Genomic DNA, 17,908 nt, shown 5'->3' with positions numbered 1-17,908 from the left:
ATTTCCTGATGAATATAACCATCATTTTTTTTTTGTGTAGTTAATAGGGCATCTGTCAGATTTGAGTGTATTTCACTCAGAATTCAACGAAAACTGAGCGATATTTACCCAGTTCCGAGTGAAATTCACTCAAATCTGACAGATGCCCTATTAACTCATTTCTGAGAAGGTTATGTTTTGACGAAAACTTAGTAATTTTGATCGTGCGTGTGGATGGAAAGCTCAGCAAACTTAAATATTTAGAGCTTCATAAGTTATCTTGCTCCGCATCCCATCTTTTATTCTTTTTACATCTTTTAAAAATTGGTTTTAGTGCAAATTTTATATTTTACTAGTCATTTTTGCTTGCTTTTTAACTTTTTCAGCAACAAAATTTATCAAATTGATTTCATTCAAATGCCGAACATCAGAATTAGTAAAAGCAGCTTGAACGCCACAAATTGCGTTACAAAAGTATTTTTGGCATTATTTCAGAATTGGAAATTCTCCAGCAATTCTTTATTATAATTGATTTGAGCAGTTCTGCTCGAAATAGGACGATTCCATGACATATGATGACATGACATGACAAAATCATTGATTTATATATATTTAAAAATTGTACTCTCATTGCCAATTCCAATTGAAAATATTTTTTTTAAAGTTGATTAAATTTCCTTCAAATTTTCAAAGAATAATTGAAAAATTAGCTACTTTTTTAAGTTTCTCGGAAACTATTGGTTCGATTTTCAATGTTAAAAAATTTACCACTTGTATGATTTTCAGATACCCCAAAACATTAACCCATGACTTATATTTCAATTGGGTTAAAAATTCAACTCTCTTTCAAAAATTAGTCTCAATTTTCAAATATTTATAATTTTTTTTCGAGGAGATCAAAAAATGTTACGAATGGATCAGTTTTTGATATTGAGAAATGGACCATTAGTTTCTGAGACAAAACAATTTGAAAATTGAGTACTGTTTGGATGAAACTTAGCAAACTTTTATGTTATTGTTTTTTTTTAATTGCGGGGCTGTCTCGTAGGAATGAAAAGACCAATCTGAAATGTTTCTCAAACGAATTCAATGTTTTGATTTAAAATTGTCTTTGTTATTTGGAGAGTGAAATAAATAAATGTATTAATTTGTTAAATAACAAATAAAAAGATTATAATCCGCATTTTCCACACAGTAAAAAAAAAAAAAAAGGTAAAATTACATTTAAAAAGGGGTACATCTTTTATGTCAGAAACACGGTTTAATTTTACTTATAATAATGTGTAAATTTACATCTGGCAGACGCTAGGAAAAAAAATCTGTAATCCCAAAAAATAATCAAACCGCCGATAGTAATGTCTAGCTTACTAAGTCCGCGCCCCAACCCGCACGGCCAACTCGCCGCTGTGAAAACTGAACGATCAAAGCCGATGTAGCTCTACGTATTTCGTATATGTACTGTATATGCAGTAAATACAGTAGACAATGTACGGAACACAGACCTACATTGGCTTCGATCGTCCAGTTTTCACAGTGGCGAGATGGCCATGCTGGTTGGGGCGCGGACTTAGAAAGCTAGATGTAACTATCGAAGGTTTGATATTTTTTGGGATTACAGATATTTTTCCCTACAGTCTGCCAGTGTAAATTTACACATTATTAGAGGTAAACTTGAAGCTTTTTTCTTACATAAAAGATGTACCCCTTTTTAGATGAAATTTTACCATGATTTTTTTACTGTGCATGAACTGCCGTTCTACGCTTAATTGTCTCATGTTCAAAAAAGTGCAACCGAGAAAAACGCGATTTAAATTTATCGACCATTTTTTATGTTTCCACGCATAATTTTCCCGTGGGTCCTTGTTCACCACATAAGTCCCTAATAATCCGAGTTAGCAGTTTATCATTTTTATTTGTAATCCTCTTGCTACACGGAGAAAAAAGCGTTCCGAAAATCGTGAACAATGTGCCACGAAATCTGGAACAAGGTGATATTCCACGGTACGAAAACGTACCATGAACAATTTCCATGAACAAAAAGCAAATCGTGAACAGGTGTTCACGAAAAATCGTAACGCCAGCAGCATAACGCTTAGCTTGTTATCGAAATCATGAACACTGTTCACGATTTCAGGGAACAACGTGGGAATGTGTTCACGATTTAAAGAACACTTTTTAAATGTGAAAAATAATATTTTGTTTTCTGGATTGTGTGTTGAAATTTTTAAGCATATCTAACAGCCGAGTGGGCAAAATGCAGTTTTTAACTAATAATTTTGGTAAGAAGCCGTTACTCACAGTGACGGCGGCTTAGGGATTTGCCTTAATTTTTTTTTAGAGAACCCCATATTTAAATGGCTGTACAACCTGCACAATAATAAGATTATTATGTTTAAAAACGTAACGTAACGCTTCTTTACAATCGTGAACTTAAGTTCATGATTTTTATCATTTCTGTTCATGAAAACGTAGTTTTTTGTTCATACAATCGTGCACGAGTTCACGATTACATGAACAAATATTTTACGCAAAAACATGCACATTTGTTCACGATTTTCGGAACGCTTTTTTCTCCGTGTATGCAATAGGTCACAATACTTAATAAAACTGATGATTTCGTGAAAGAAAATACTTGGTGGGACAATTATGCGTAAAAGTAAAACGATGGAACAAACAGACTTGGTGTTGTTTTCAATGAGTTTCCGAACAAAGTACTAGATTTTATGTGTTTTTCGAAAAGTAAACGTCAAACTAAACCTAAAATGACAAATAGTAAGAATCGACCAAAAATTACATGGGACAATTATGCGTAGAACGGCAGTGTAGTAGAGGTTGATATTCAAAATATAAGGAGTTTTATATTTGAAATGATTTTCAGTTTCTGTCGTACATTTAAAGTTGATGCTGTTTATTGGATTCAGGTGAATTTCACCGAAATTTATTCATTCGTCACCAGAATAAATAAAGTGATTATATGTTTAATAAATTTTCGAACTTTTCCAAATCACCCTAACGCCAGCATCCTCTTCAGACGAGAAACGAATACCGCATGACAAACTTTTTCAATCAACAGCCGAGAACACACACAAAAAAGTGTGACTTTGTCTATTGGCTTTTTTGACTCGCGCTCGTGAATGTGTATGTGTGTGAATGTGATTGGTTATAAACATACAGAATAATGTTCACTTTGTCCTTCGACAGGATCTTCGTTTTTTTAGCACCGTAATGGCCCTCTCATCGTCATATTGTCAAAAAGCGCCTAAATTTCCACCGAAATTCCGCAGGTTTGCGCCGATATCCACTTTTATCTCTCTTCCAACAACTCATCGTCACCTTCCATCGACTTTCTTATCTTGGAACCAGCACAGACCGCACCCGCCCCAAACCGCGGAGTCAACAGAGCTTTGGTTTGAGGGGGTGTGGAGCTTTTCGCGGCGTTCCGCAAAAGTCAAACCACGTGTGACGGGGTTCGCTTTCACTTTTATCAGTCGTGTCTCGGGCGATGATGGCGTAAACTTTGCGATGGATGACGACGATGTTTCTTTATGTTAAGGGGGGGACTTTTCTTGAGTCACGTCCCCGCGATACCGTTGACATCGATGAGCTTTTAAAATATGAAGAACATTTTTCATTACATTTAGGGGGGTTGACCCAAGAAAAATTTAAACCGAGAACATCAACAAGTCAGAATCTCCGCACCAAGAAATACTGCAAAAATTACTTCAATTTGTCCCCAGTGCCACAATTTATTCCAAAAGTTTTTCCTTTGCTCTTGGCCATACTTTTAGCGAACAAATCAAGCGGTCATTCATCTTGTGGGAAAGTTTAACTCTCCTCCGGATTTCGGCAACAGAATCAGAGCTCAGAGCTGGCGTCCCATCGATAGGAAGAAACTCCGGAAATCACTGACCATAACAGATCAGAAAAAGCCAAAAAGAAATTCCGAACCGACTTCCGAACGAGCTGCAAATTACATCCTGCAATTGGTTGTGGTGATAAATAATACTTTTTTTTCCTCTCTCTGAGATTTCTTTGCAAGGTGCACTGTAAAAGATTTTTGTTTCAATGTAGTTTCTATCTGTCTTGGACAAATTTATTTGAAACTAAAAATTATACAACCAGAAAGGATGATTTTTGTAAAATAAGTAATATTTCTTTTCTATGTGAAAAATGCAAGAAACATTGTAATTCTATCAAAGTTATAATCCGTCCATTCTTTTTCGCTGTGCCAATCATTTCCGTTCTATTCTGCCTAACAGATTTATCATCTCCTCACAGTTTATTGACCAAATTGGGTCCGACCAGTCGTTATCATTGAATGGCAATAGGTTAAGGCATTTCCATTAACTCCACTTTCCTGGCTTCGCCACGTGGCCACCACATACATCACCATCAATTTATTAATAAACCCATAACATCCTGGTCGTGGCCACACAGCCAGTTGCTGATAATGATGATAACAATATTGGCAAAAGGTCAAAAGCTATCAAGACCCCGCAATTTGGCCGAAAAGGCGTTTTCCTTCTTCATGAAAGTCTCAAAGAGTCTGGGTTTTCCCACAGAAACCACCCTCCCCCAGAAAACATCTCCCTTTCGCTTTTATCCTAATTCATTCTTCCAAAATAAACGCACCTTTCGCAACAGATGTAATATTTCACTTTTAATGTGGACGTGTTTCCCCCACCAGCGTCTATTATCCTGCTAACCAAAAGGATTGCTCGGCATCGTCCCTGTTTTTTTCTGTTGCTGTTGGAAACAATAAGGCACGAGGATAAGCCTGGAAGGCATTGTTAAGGTGATGCCAAGTTGCTTGACATTTTACCTTTTTGCAGGAAAGAAATGTCAGAAAATGTTGGGAAAAGTTATAATTTGCTTCCTAGATTAAAATTATGAAACTCTAGAAAATAACGTGGCAAAAGCATTGATGCAAACTTTATAACTCTGAGAAAAATCTCCTCATATCACTAGGTGAATTCAACCGGACATTATTGTTAGCAGAATTGCCATCATTTAGTGAACAGGTTGGAGCTCGAAGAAAAGGTGTTGCTGGGGCCCATTGTGTGATAAATATTACCGGTAAAAGGGTTTTCGTGCAGGATAATAGCATTCGAGATTTGAGAAACTGTTTTGTTCTGGAAAAGGTAGAAATTGGCATGAATTATGGTTAGATGGAGGCCCGAAAGAAGCCATTTATGCCTTTAAAATGCTTTGTTTTGATTTAAATCCTTTTGAAAAGTTTCATCCCTCTCAAAACTTCAAAACTTCAAAACTTCTTCAGGAGTTTGGAAGTGAACTTGAAGAGAGTTTTATCCGACCGCGGTCCAAACTGCTATGCTGTAGCTATCTTGATGAGCTCTTGTAGAATTCCTGGAAAAAAATGTTACTTGGGATTCCATCACATTGTTGCAACTCGACTCAAATTAAATCATGTATGAAAACAATGTTTTTAGAAAACAAAAAAACGGAAATGAAAAATAAGACAGAAAAGGCAGAAAAGACAGAAATAACAGAGCAATTCTCTACGAAATCGGTCTTTTTTCTTCAATTTGAATTTTTGTATTTTTTAATCCGACTGAAACTTTTTTGGTGGCTTCGGTATGCCCAAAGAAGCCATTTTGCATCATTAGTTTGTCCATATAATTTTCCATACAAATTTGGCAGCTGTCCATACAAAAATGATGTATGAAAATTCAAAAATCTGTATCTTTTGATGGAATTTTTTGATCGATTTGGTGTCTTCGGCAAAGTTGTAGGTATGGATACAGACTACACTGAAAAAAATGATATACTGTAAAAAAAATTAGGTGATTTTTTATTTAACTTTTTATCACTAAAACTTGATTTGCAAAAAAACACAATTTTTTTTTTTATATGTTTTAGAGGACATAAAATGCCAACTTTTCAGAAATTTCCAGGTTGTGCAAAAAATCTTTGACCGAGTTATGAATTTTTCAATCAATACTGTTTTTTAAAAAAATCGAAATATTGGTCGCAAAAATTTTCAACTTCATTTTTCGATGTAAAATCAAATTTGCAATCAAAAAGTACTTAAGTGATATTTCGATAAAGTGCACCGTTTTCAAGTTAAATCCATATTTAGGTGACTTTTTTGAAAATAGTCGCAATTTTTAATTTTTTAAAATAAGTGCACATGTTTGCACACTTTTGGAAAAAATATTTTTGAAAAGCTGAGAAAATTCTCTATATTTTGCTTATTGGGACTTTGTTAATACGACCTTTAGTTGCTGAGATATTGCAATGCAAAGGTTTAAAAACAGGAAAATTGATGTTTTCTAAGTCTCACCCAAACAACCCAGCATTTTTCAATGTCGATATCTCAGCAAGTAACGGTCCGATTTTCAATGTTGAAATATGAAACATTTGTGAAATTTTCCGATCTTTTCGAAAACAATATTTTCAAACCAAACCTATTTTTAAACCAAGAATAACATTTTAAAAGGGCGTAATATTGAATTTTTGGCCCTTTTGAAACGTTAGTCTTGATTTAATTTTTTTGAAAATATTGTTTTCGAAAAGATCGGAAAATTTCACAAATGTTTCATATTTCAACATTGAAAATCGGACCTATAGTTGCTGGGATATCGACATTAGAAAATGGTGTGTTGTTTGGGTGAGACTTAGAAAACATCAATTTTCCTGTTTTTAAACCTTTGCATTGCAATATCTCAGTAACTAAAGGTCGTATTAATAAAGTCCCAATAAGCAAAATATAGAGAATTTTCTCAGCTTTTCAAAAATATTTTTTCCAAAAGTATGCAAACATGTGCACTAATTTTAAAAAATTAAAAATTGCGACTATTTTCAAAAAAGTCACCTAAATATGGATTTAACTTGAAAACGGTGCACTTTATCAAAATTTCACTAAAGTACTTTTTGATTGCAAATTTGATTTTATATCGAAAAACGAAGTTGACAAATTTTTGCGACCACTATTTCGATTTTTTGAATAAAACAGTATTGATTAAAAAATTCATAACTCGGTCAAAGATTTTTTGGCATTTGATGTCCTCGACAACATATCAAAAAATAAAAAAAAATAAAAATAGTGTTTTTTTGCAAATCAAGTTTTAGTGATAAAAAGTTAAATAAAAAAATCACCAAATTTTTTTACAGTGTATTATTTTTTTTTGCAGTGTAGTCTGTATCCATACCTACAACTTTGCCGAAGACACCAAATCGATCAAAAAATTCCTTCAAAAGATACATATTTTTAAATTTTCATGCATCATTTTTGTATGGACAGCTGCCAAATTTGTATGGAAAATTATATGGACAAACTAATGATGCAAAATAGCTTCTTTGGGCATACCGAAGGCACCAAAAAAGTTTCAGTCGGATTAAAAAATACAAAAAAAATCGAATGACCGAAATCCTAGAGAACTGCTCAACAGAAAAGACAGACTAAGACAAAAAAGACACGAAAGACAGAAAAAAAAACAGAAAAGACAGAAAAGACAAAAAAGACAGAAAAGACGGAAAAGACAGAAAAGACAGAAAAGACAAAAAAGACAGAAAAGACAGAAAAGACAGACAAACACAAAAAAGACACGAAAGACAGAAAAAACAGAAAAACAGAAAAGACAGAAAAAATAGGAAAAATCTAAAAAAAACTAAGAAACCGTACAGATAAAGAAATAAAAACCAAAAAAAGCAGGCATGCAAAATAGACCACAAACAGAAAATACGAAATGAAAAAGCAAGCAAACAAAAGCTAAAAAAAAATCTAGAAATTCCATTTTCTCGTAACACTTCAATCGAGACGCTCATCGACTCAATGTCAACCGCAGCTCCACAGGATCTTTTGCAAAGTGGTTTGTGGTCCGACTGAAATAATTAATTGTTAATTGACACAATTTCTTGCAGATCTCTTATGGTGAAGCATTGCTTACTCTAGGCCAATCTGCTTTAATTTCAGGCTTCCTAAAGTTGAACAGAAAGATTTTATGTGTAGGATTTTTAAGAAATAGTGCAATTTTTTTAGCTTTCTCAGGTATTCATTTAGAAAAGTTCATGCTTTGTGTATTTTTCCACAGCACAACTCAATACAATATTTATGAAATTTTAGAATAAAGCAAGATATTTTTAAATGTATTTTTCTTTTCATGCTGGAAAATACTGGAAAAAATATGAAATCTGAAACTTGGATTTACTGCAAAATAAGTTGGAAATAAATTAAAAATCACTTTATTTTAAAACAGATCTAATCCTTTTTTCAAGCACTTAACAGTAGCCATGACATTAAGGTTTCAACCCAAATATTTATATTCAATATTCCACTCACACTGCCGACTTTGAAAAACCAGTTGATTGAAACAAGAAGAAGACAAATCGAAAATGCCACCCTCACCCTCAATTCCGAATGCGATTCTCAATCATAAACAAAACAATTAAATATACTTCTCACCGTCTTACTGCCCCTCCACTGGGTCACTTTTCGGCAGCCGGCCAAAAATTTGAATGACTCGCGTGCCTCCTCCTTCAAATCGCTCGATTGCCATGCAAGCCGGCACGCGCTTTTTGGCCGCCGGTGGCGCTCGTAAAAACAATCCTCCCACACCCCCTCCCATGTCCCCCCACCACCCCAACTTCAACCCCAAGAAAACCAAGAAGAGCAATGCCAAAAGGTAGCCAGAGCCAAACGACGGTGGCGGCCGTGGCAGATGAGTCGCCGGAGTTGGTCGTAAAACCAAAAAGCGATAAAAATGTTCAATTAATTTTTCATAACGACCATGATAATTGAAATCATAAAGTTACACTTTTAATATTCACCAGCACCGAAATGGTCGAGGGTGGTTTGTGTGTGACGTGGCATGGTGCAGATATTTGACTATACAGTTACAGTACAAGTTGAGGAGAGCGGTTATTAAAGCTGTTGTTTCAGTTACCGTCAACAGGTGTTAATTTGTCGTAATTGGAATTTATATAATTTAAAAATATCAACAAAAAAAAAAATACCTAGATACTCACACATACTAAAAAAAATAGTGAAATCCATCAGTTTAGGAACGAGTTTTGTTTTTTTGATTTGGCCAAATTAAATATATTTATAAGAAGAATTCAGAAAAAAACTACGCCTCATAAAAATTACCCATTATTTTCTTTTACTAGCAGAAAAAGGGATTGCGTAAACTAACCATTTTTGAAAATATACGTTTTTGGATATGATGAAATATCTTTTAAACTGGGAAATTTTATTCATTTAAAATAGAATTGAAAATAATCAAAATTAAACTCCGTCAAAGTGTTTTTTAAATGAAATTGTTTTTCCTAGAAGATCGAAAAATTTCCAATGAATTGTCTTAAAAACCTTTGATGATTGAATTCCAGGTTGTTAAAAAAAGCCTCTGGACCGATTTTCACTGTCAAAAAATAAAACATTTCTCGGATTAGTTTTCAAAAAGACGTAAGAGCCATTGGTAAACAAAGCCCTTTTTGCATCGGTATTCGACCTACTTACGAAAAACCAATTTCAAAAATGCTTGAGATTGTTTATCTACACGTCCTTCAATCGCCCTAAACTTAAAACAAATTAAATGTTGTTTCAAATTGAAGAAAAAGGAAAATTAGTGCCGGAGTCACGGTGGCTCTTCTGAGATTTCAAAAAAGTGTCCACTTGGTTTATGGATGGGCCCCTAACATATCCAAGTTATTTTTTTAATGCTTAGTTATCACAAAAAAACAAAATCATTTTGTTGTTGGAATTGGAATTTGTTAAATTAAATGAACATTTCTAGTGAAGTTTAAAAATATTTTTTAGTTATGGCCGAAACAAGCATTATAATTCATTTCGGTAAAATCACGATTTTTCTTAAAATTAATATTCATATTTTTTTCAGTTTTTTAAAAAAAGATTTTTTTTAACTTTGGCGTTATATTTTTAAATTTCCTTTTAAAATTAGGTTGAACATAAGAGTTTCTCTAAAATAAAAAAATGCTTTTTTATGTCTACATGTTTTATGGATGGCACCTTTATGTGTTTTTTTTTGCTTTATGTTAAAAAATGTATGAAGCTAAACTTCACTTTTTTTTAACTTATATTTGAATATCTATTGAAATCTTTGCTTTATTTTTTAATCACAATCAATTTGAACCAATAAGTTTTTACTATTCTATTGTTTTATTTTAATTATGTTTAGTTCAAAACATAACTATTTGAAAACAATCCAAATAATTTCTTAATGCTTCAACATGTATTGCTTACCCAATAATAGCGTCGAATTACTTGTTGGAATTTATTCAACAGTTTTATATATTTTTTTTAAATATATCGTAACAAATTATATTAAACATTATTCATATTTATTTTGTTTGTAAAAAAACTTTTAATATTGTTTAAAACATAATTTGTTTATTTTCAATTTTTTATATTAAATCTCTGAGTTTTATTTCAAATTTGTGTTCTAGAACTTTTCCTTCAAATTTAATCCAAAAAATAGAAGACAAACACAGTTACTGCTGAATGAAATAGATTTTCATCCAAAAACTTACACAATCGATTGTCAACTTAAAAAAATACATTGTGGAACGTGTATTTATGCATTTTTAATCAAATATATTATATCTAATCAACTAAATTTTTATTATCAGACCACAGATCTAAAAAGACATAAAACCTTAGAAAAACTAATATTAGTGTGTATTTTCGACCTCGGTTGCAGCTGAGGGATAAAAATCTTTTTTGAACTAGCAAAATTAAAATGATCAAATCGACAAAATGGTTAGAATAATCTCAATTTTACACCTTACAAAAAATATACAACTACAAATTTAATTATTTTAAAATTTTCATTGAATTATGAAGATATCTGGAGAATTCACTTTATTTTGAATTTTTCTGTTTTTGCTAATCGATTTTCACCTCAAATGCACACATCACTCGAAATCAACATTTTCTGATCAAGCTCAAATTTGGTGGAACTATTGATACAAGTTATGTTGTACTGCTACAACTTTATTAAATTTGCTCCATTTCACGGTAATTCCCCCCAAAATGTCCCGCACTGCACTTGAATGATGCCCACAACACACAGCCGTGCCATTACGACCAACCGATCTGGCGGCCAGTTTGGCAGTAATTTCGGCCACCACCACAATCACCTCTATGCCATAAAACAAAATCGACGTACGACCGGGTGGATGGCGCTCGGCCATAATTTTAAGCATGGACTGTGTGGACTCATAAAAATCGGTTGTTTTTTATCATCATTGACAGTTCAGTAGTGGGTGGTGGAAGGGGAACACGAAACTGGAAGATGAATAGGTAATTAAGCAATAAAAATGATGGCCATTTATTGAGGGGGTGAAAAACGAGTCGTTTATTTGACAAATTTATCGGAGGGGGTAAGGTGGTGAATCACATAAGATTTTTGAAACATTATTTTGATAACCTAGTGAAAACGAAAAGCTATACACAGTTTCAGTTAAAATCCTGCTTCAGATCCTACCGTCAACTTCAAAGAATCGTTTGAGAAAAACGTCGAAAAAACCTGTTCAAACGACAACTTCTTTTTTTCAAACAGCAATACAAATCGAACCTGTGCAAGTGAACAAAACGCTTTCGTGCTTTCCGAGGTTCAAAGTACATAGCTTGAACACAAGAACAATGCTCATGAAAAAGGAGAAAGTGCACAGCAGCACGTGCCATTGACGGCCAACAGAAAAATCTGAAGAAGAAAAAACAGTGTTGCCAGCCAACCCCGGTGCAAATCACAATGGATCGTAGTGAAATAACAGCACTGTTGTGCAGAAACAGTGCAACCGGAACCGGAAAGTCTCCGTCGTCGTCGTCACGCCGGGGGTGTCCACGGTGGTGGCCAAGGATTGCGATTTTATTGCGACACTAGAGCCAAGAAATGTAAGAAATGAAGCACAGCAGCAGTGTTGCTAGATCCAGTGGAAAGAGAAACTGGCGTGGCAAAAGTTGGATAAGTTTAAGTGTGACTCGTAGTACAAATAGTAGAACAAATAGTAGTAGTGGTAGTGTTGGTGGCAGCTCCAGATTTACGGCGGTCGACGTCCGGACACGGACACCGGAAGAGAACGGACTTTTCCACCGGAGACGCAACTCAAGGCCCTGATGGGCCAAAGTGCTAGCATGTGTCGCTTCAATGGTTGTCGTTACAAGAAAAATAAGCAAGGTAATTCGTGAGAGGAAAGGGGTTTTACCTTTACGAGAAAATTATTGGTTTAAGTTTTGATGGTGAATGTTCTGACAAAAGCATTTTTTCTGACTGAGTTTTTTTTACTTTTGAACAAAAATATTATCATTCTTAACCTTAAAATATAATTACAAAATATAGACATAAAAAATACAAAATTACAAAAATACAAAAATACAGAAATACAAAAATACAAAAATACAAAAATACAAAAATACAAAAATACAAAAATACAAAAATACAAAAATACAAAAATACAAAAATACAAAAATACAAAAACACAAAAACACAAAAATACAAAAATACAAAAATACAAAAATACAAAAATACAAAAATACAAAAATACAAAAATACAAAAATACAAAAATACAAAAATACAAAAATACAAAAATACAAAAATACAAAAATACAAAAATACAAAAATACAAAAATACAAAATACAAAAATACAAAAATACAAAAATACAAAAATACAAAATACAAAAATACAAAAATACAAAAATACAAAAATACAAAATACAAAAATACAAAATACAAAATACAAAAATACAAAAATACAAAAATACAAAATACAAAATACAAAATACAAAAATACAAAAATACAAAATACAAAAATACAAAATACAAAAATACAAAATACAAAAATACAAAAATACAAAAATACAAAAATACAAAATACAAAATACAAAAATACAAAAATACAAAAATACAAAATACAAAAATACAAAAATACAAAAATACAAAAATACAAAAATACAAAAATACAAAAATACAAAAATACAAAAATACAAAAATACAAAAATACAAAAATACAAAAATACAAAAATACAAAAATACAAAAATACAAAAATACAAAAATACAAAAATACAAAAATACAAAAATACAAAAATACAAAAATACAAAAATACAACTTTATCACACATTAAATTAATTGTCTTGTTAATGTCTTCTATTTTTAATAGACAGATACAAAATAGTAGATATTTAATATAATTTTATTAAATTTAGTTATATGTTATATGATGTTTCCTGTTATCATAAGCTAATTTGTTTTTTAAATCAACTTGAACATTGGTTGTTTTAATAAATTTATCAGTTAATAAAAATAAAAACATCACTATGCTATCAGAAAGGTTGCAATCATGGTTGCAGGATCTCGGATAAATCTGGGAATTGTAGATTTTTCAAGTGCCCATCAACAGAATTAATTTTATCCTTGCTCTTTTGCAGATTTTGACAAATCTTGCTTGATTTTTATTCGAATTTGCATTAATTTTTTATCAAAATTATCAAATATTTTTAGTTGAGGTTATGTTTTTGGAGGTTTACAATATTTTAATTTCTAATTTAGACTTTTAAAACACAGTAATGGATTTATGTTGATGAAATAGAATTTTGTCCAACACTTTTGTTCAACCTCTTTCTCATCTGTTATTTATTAATTTTTAAGCGCTAGATTTTTTTTAGATTTATTATTAACACAGAAATTCAAAATTTCACCATGAAAGTTGAACAGTTTCTTCCTGAATTTCGCTAGCTTGAATTCTGTTCACGTATACGCGAATTAATTTTTTGGAGTGTATACAATAAAGTATTTAAAAAGTGCATTCATATTATTTCTTAACATTGGGAATTTTTTAAGCTTTTTTTGATTTTCCGAGAATAAACCAATGATTTTCGATCAAAAACTGAAACCAAAACGCAAAGATGGAAAGATGGAGAGATTTGATGATCTGATATTTCAAACAAAATAACAAAAACAGTACAGCATTGTCCCGCCCGTGTGGATCAATCGGACCGCGCACTGGACTCACAATCCAGAGGTTGCTGGTTCGAATCCCGCGGCGGGCGCTCTAAAAATTCTTTGTGTAAATATGGGTATTCGGCGCCGTCGCTCCGTGCCATACTCTCGTACACTTAGGAGTCCAGGGCGGCGAAGTCCTTGTAGATAAAAAGGAAGACACTAGTGGTTGGTACTAGCAATGGTGGCCGATAGCTATAAAGTCAACTTCGTTTCGTACAGCAGTTCGATTTTATGTCTGCTATCACATATTTTGCATACCAATCAGGATTTAGTCTACAAAAACTAGGTTCTGTTAATTTACAGCAAACACCAAATAATATGCAACAGGCTGAGATGGGGAATTTATAAACTAATTAAGAGCTCTTCACAATTCATAATTAAAACGGACTCATAATCCCACATATCGGCAGTTGAAATACGAACTTGCTGGAATCGCTACTAGCACAGTTAAATATTTGAGTAAAACTACTTTTTCTTACTAGCAAATTCAGTTAGCTTTTTGAACTGTGCTTCGCAAACAACCACAATCGCTTCATCAATCTAATCCCCCTACCCTATCCTGAAGTCAACTTTGCCCCACATTTCCCCCCACTCTAATTGTTGCATTACAGCTCACTCGCCCCACCAATTCAGTTTGAATTTTAATTAATGCTTCCCCCTTTCGATTTATCCTATTTTTTGCAGGCCTGCACTTGCGCAGTATAGAAGAGCCTCAGAGCAGGATGCCCGCCGAGCAGGGGGGCACAGTGGGGCTCGATACTTCGTTGGGCTCTCGTTCTGGTGTCCCCCTGCCACCACTCCACAGCAGCAGCAGCAACATCATCAACAACAGCCAGCAATCTCCCGCCACAGTCGGCAGCAGCAACCATCAACAGCAGAACCACCTGCTGCTGCACAACAGCAGTAACAACCATCACAACCATCACAACAGTCACGGCAGCCACCTGCAGCTGCTGCAGAGTTCCGGAACCGGTTCGGGGCCCACCGTCGGCGTCGGCTACGATGTCGAGTTTGCCCGGATGGAGTCGTGGCTGGACGAGAACCAGGAGTTTGTGCAGGACTACTTCATCCGGAAGGCCACCCGGAACATGGTGGACGGCTGGCTGGTGTCGCACGCCACACCGGTGACCTCGTCCGGCGGCAGTGGGAGCGCGTTGGATTCGCCGACTCACGCTGCTGCCGGGGGTGTTGGTGGGGGTGGCGGAGGAGGAGGAGGAGTGAGTGGTGGGGTCGGAGGTCAGGGGACCAGTTCGTCCCGGGCCGGGTCGGGAGCGACAACGCCAGTGAGGTGAGTTGATTTGTTTTGTGTGGGATTTTATGTAATCATTGTAAATTCGTTAATAATGTTAACTTAATTTCTTCGAACTTAAATGTATCTGAAATTAACAGTTGTTCATTCTATTGATCAAACCTTATATTATGGCTTTGTGTACTTGACTATTTACTATGAAACCTTAAAATAAGATTTTATTATGATAATATGTTATTAAACTCTATAAATATGTTAGTTTGGCATTCAAAATCCAAGTTGTTTATTTTTCCAATTTTGTAGAGCTTTAAACTGTAAAGTTACATTAGATGTCCAAATTTTTTGCCTTGTACCTAAATCTTGCTTAGCAATTTTTATTAAACGTAATTTAAATATTGTTTTTCGCCGACATTTTAGATTTTTCCACTTGGGAATGTTACTTGTAGCCATTAGCTTCATTGTGGAGGGCAAGAATATTTCACTTTTTTCTCTTAAAATAGATTTCAATTAAAGATGTTTAGAAAATTTCACTCGAGTTTCACTTTTTAACAGAGTTTTTTAAAAGGTCCTATAAGCTATTGTGTTTCATGTGTTTTAAGGACTTAAAAAAACACTAGATTAGCACTTAAAATTAGGGTTAGTGAATTTTCACGATTTCGCGAACAGTGTGAAATTTGTGAAATTTTGCAATTTCCGCGAAATCCCGTGAAATCCTAAGATTTTTCTAAATCAACGCTTAAAAATAAAAATAACAAATTTTTCATCCAAAAACTTTCTAAACGTAAAATTGGCAGAAAATATGTGAAAATATTTTCATTGAAAAAAATATTATTGTCAATATTTTAATTTGTTTATTTTTGCAATTGAAAGTAATTTGCGAACATACCAGTATAACTTCGGGATTTATTTGTGAAAACTTCATTGCTATTTTGTATTTCTTTTTTTATAGAAATACAAAAAGCATAACTACTTTATATATTTCCAATAGTTTTAACTTCAAATTTGAAAAAAAAACTTGAAATTCAGTTTTCAGTGTTTTTATTTTATTTTAAAAAATCAGCAATTTCCACGAAACTTGATGTACTTAACTGTACTGTGAAAATTACTTAACTTATTTGTAAAATATATATTTGAATGTGCAAAACCATTTTCGGTTGTTTAACATAACATTTTATAGTTTTTTTTAGAATTTTTCATTTTTTTTATTTTAGAATATTGTTCCCCTGAAAATTGCATATTTTTGCGTGACAAATCACTAAGCCTACACAGAAAAAATGTGAATTTACTCGACACGAAAAAAAATTAATCGAATGTAAACTCAGTTGATGTAGACTTGAGTTTCGACGTAAACGGTTGAATCACACGTAAAATCGTGTTTTTACGTATAATTTGTTGCAAATTTATTTCAAATTGCACTTAAATTTGAATGTTTAATGACTTGCAAAAATGTTACATCATAAATGATGTAACATTCGGAAATTTTTTTATTTGTGTACTTATAATTTTGGGCTGCCTGCCCAGGGGGATGCTAAAGGCAGCCATCTTGGAGGTTGAGATTAATATTACGCGCAAACTGCGCACATTAAAAACATTTTTTTATATTTTTTTTTTCATAGCATAAATTCTGATTTACTGTTTTAAAAGTCAAAATACACAAAACTTCTGTTAAATGTTTCATGTGATAAAAGTACAACTTTAAATGATGTAATCGGCTAGATGTGTTCTTAAGGATCCCAATTAAGTTTATTTTGTACATAAATTGAGAAAAAAAATCACCTCAAAAACATGCACTACATTTTAAACTTGAATTGCGGTATAATTTTACATGAAAAAAATAATCAGTTTCTTTCCATTTTATGCCAGAAGTTTTTGTACTTTTTAACAGTGCGCTGTAGGTTTGTTTTGGTTCTGTAATGAACAGCTGTTCCTTTGTTCTGGCTTTGTTTTGGTACCGTAAATGACAGTTTCCTTTTGTTTTTGGTGCCGTAATTGACAGCTGGGTGTAAAATAAATATTGCATTTTTTTATACAATTTTATGTGATTTTACACCCTGAAATATGTAGCCCATCAATATGGAAACCCTACTTGACCGAAATGTCAAGCTCATATTTGCATTTATCCTTTCAGCTTTTCATCAGTCTGATGGCCGAGTGGGCTAAGGTGCCAGCCCTTACTGCCCAAGTAACATTTTTTGTTGCGGATCCTTAAATGCAACTTTTTCGTAACACCCAAAATGTGCTATCACAACATAGTTAGAACACTCGTGGTGCCCTAAAAAGCGCACGAAAATTTTGTGTTGGCAACATTTAGCCGCTTGTTTCAACTTTGTTACGACAAAGTTCCAGAAACAATTTGTTTGTCTAAATATGTCGGTAAAGTAGTTTGTTGTGTTGTCATGATGTTGCCAATATGTTGTCGTTTAATTTGCGCGAAACAAAATAAAAATATTTTTGAACAAAAAAACAAAAGTGCCCCTATCGGGATTCTGGACTGGTACCTTCAGATCTTCACACCTTGCCTCTACCACTGAGCCACGAATGAATTGATGAAAGGGCAAATGGTTGGGCTGAACTGTATCTATGGATTTTTGATTTCAATATTATTCTTAGCACACAAATCGGGCTAAGTCACATGTTGCAACAATGGAACCAATAAGTTTTCAATATGTTTCGATTACAAAACGAAATGGATTGTTG

At 33.3% G+C, this 17,908-nt stretch overlaps 1 protein-coding gene across 3 annotated transcripts in view; it reads left to right on the top strand.

Moving 5' to 3' along the window:
* The window catches only part of LOC6049443 (dual 3',5'-cyclic-AMP and -GMP phosphodiesterase 11), a 157,172-nt gene that overhangs the window by 92,725 nt on the left and 46,539 nt on the right, over positions 1-17,908 (top strand). For all 3 annotated transcript variants that reach the window (XM_038258447.1, XM_038258449.1, XM_038258448.1), the window contains exons 3-4: positions 11,520-12,137; positions 14,647-15,250. In XM_038258447.1, coding sequence (XP_038114375.1) covers positions 12,077-12,137; positions 14,647-15,250 — 665 coding nt within the window. In that variant the 5' untranslated portion in view covers positions 11,520-12,076. The remainder of the gene's footprint in view (positions 1-11,519; positions 12,138-14,646; positions 15,251-17,908) is intronic.

This window comes from Culex quinquefasciatus, chromosome 2 (assembly GCF_015732765.1).
Source record: "Culex quinquefasciatus strain JHB chromosome 2, VPISU_Cqui_1.0_pri_paternal, whole genome shotgun sequence".
Taxonomy (NCBI): domain Eukaryota; kingdom Metazoa; phylum Arthropoda; class Insecta; order Diptera; family Culicidae; genus Culex; species Culex quinquefasciatus.
This window is presented reverse-complemented; position numbering and strand designations above follow the sequence as displayed.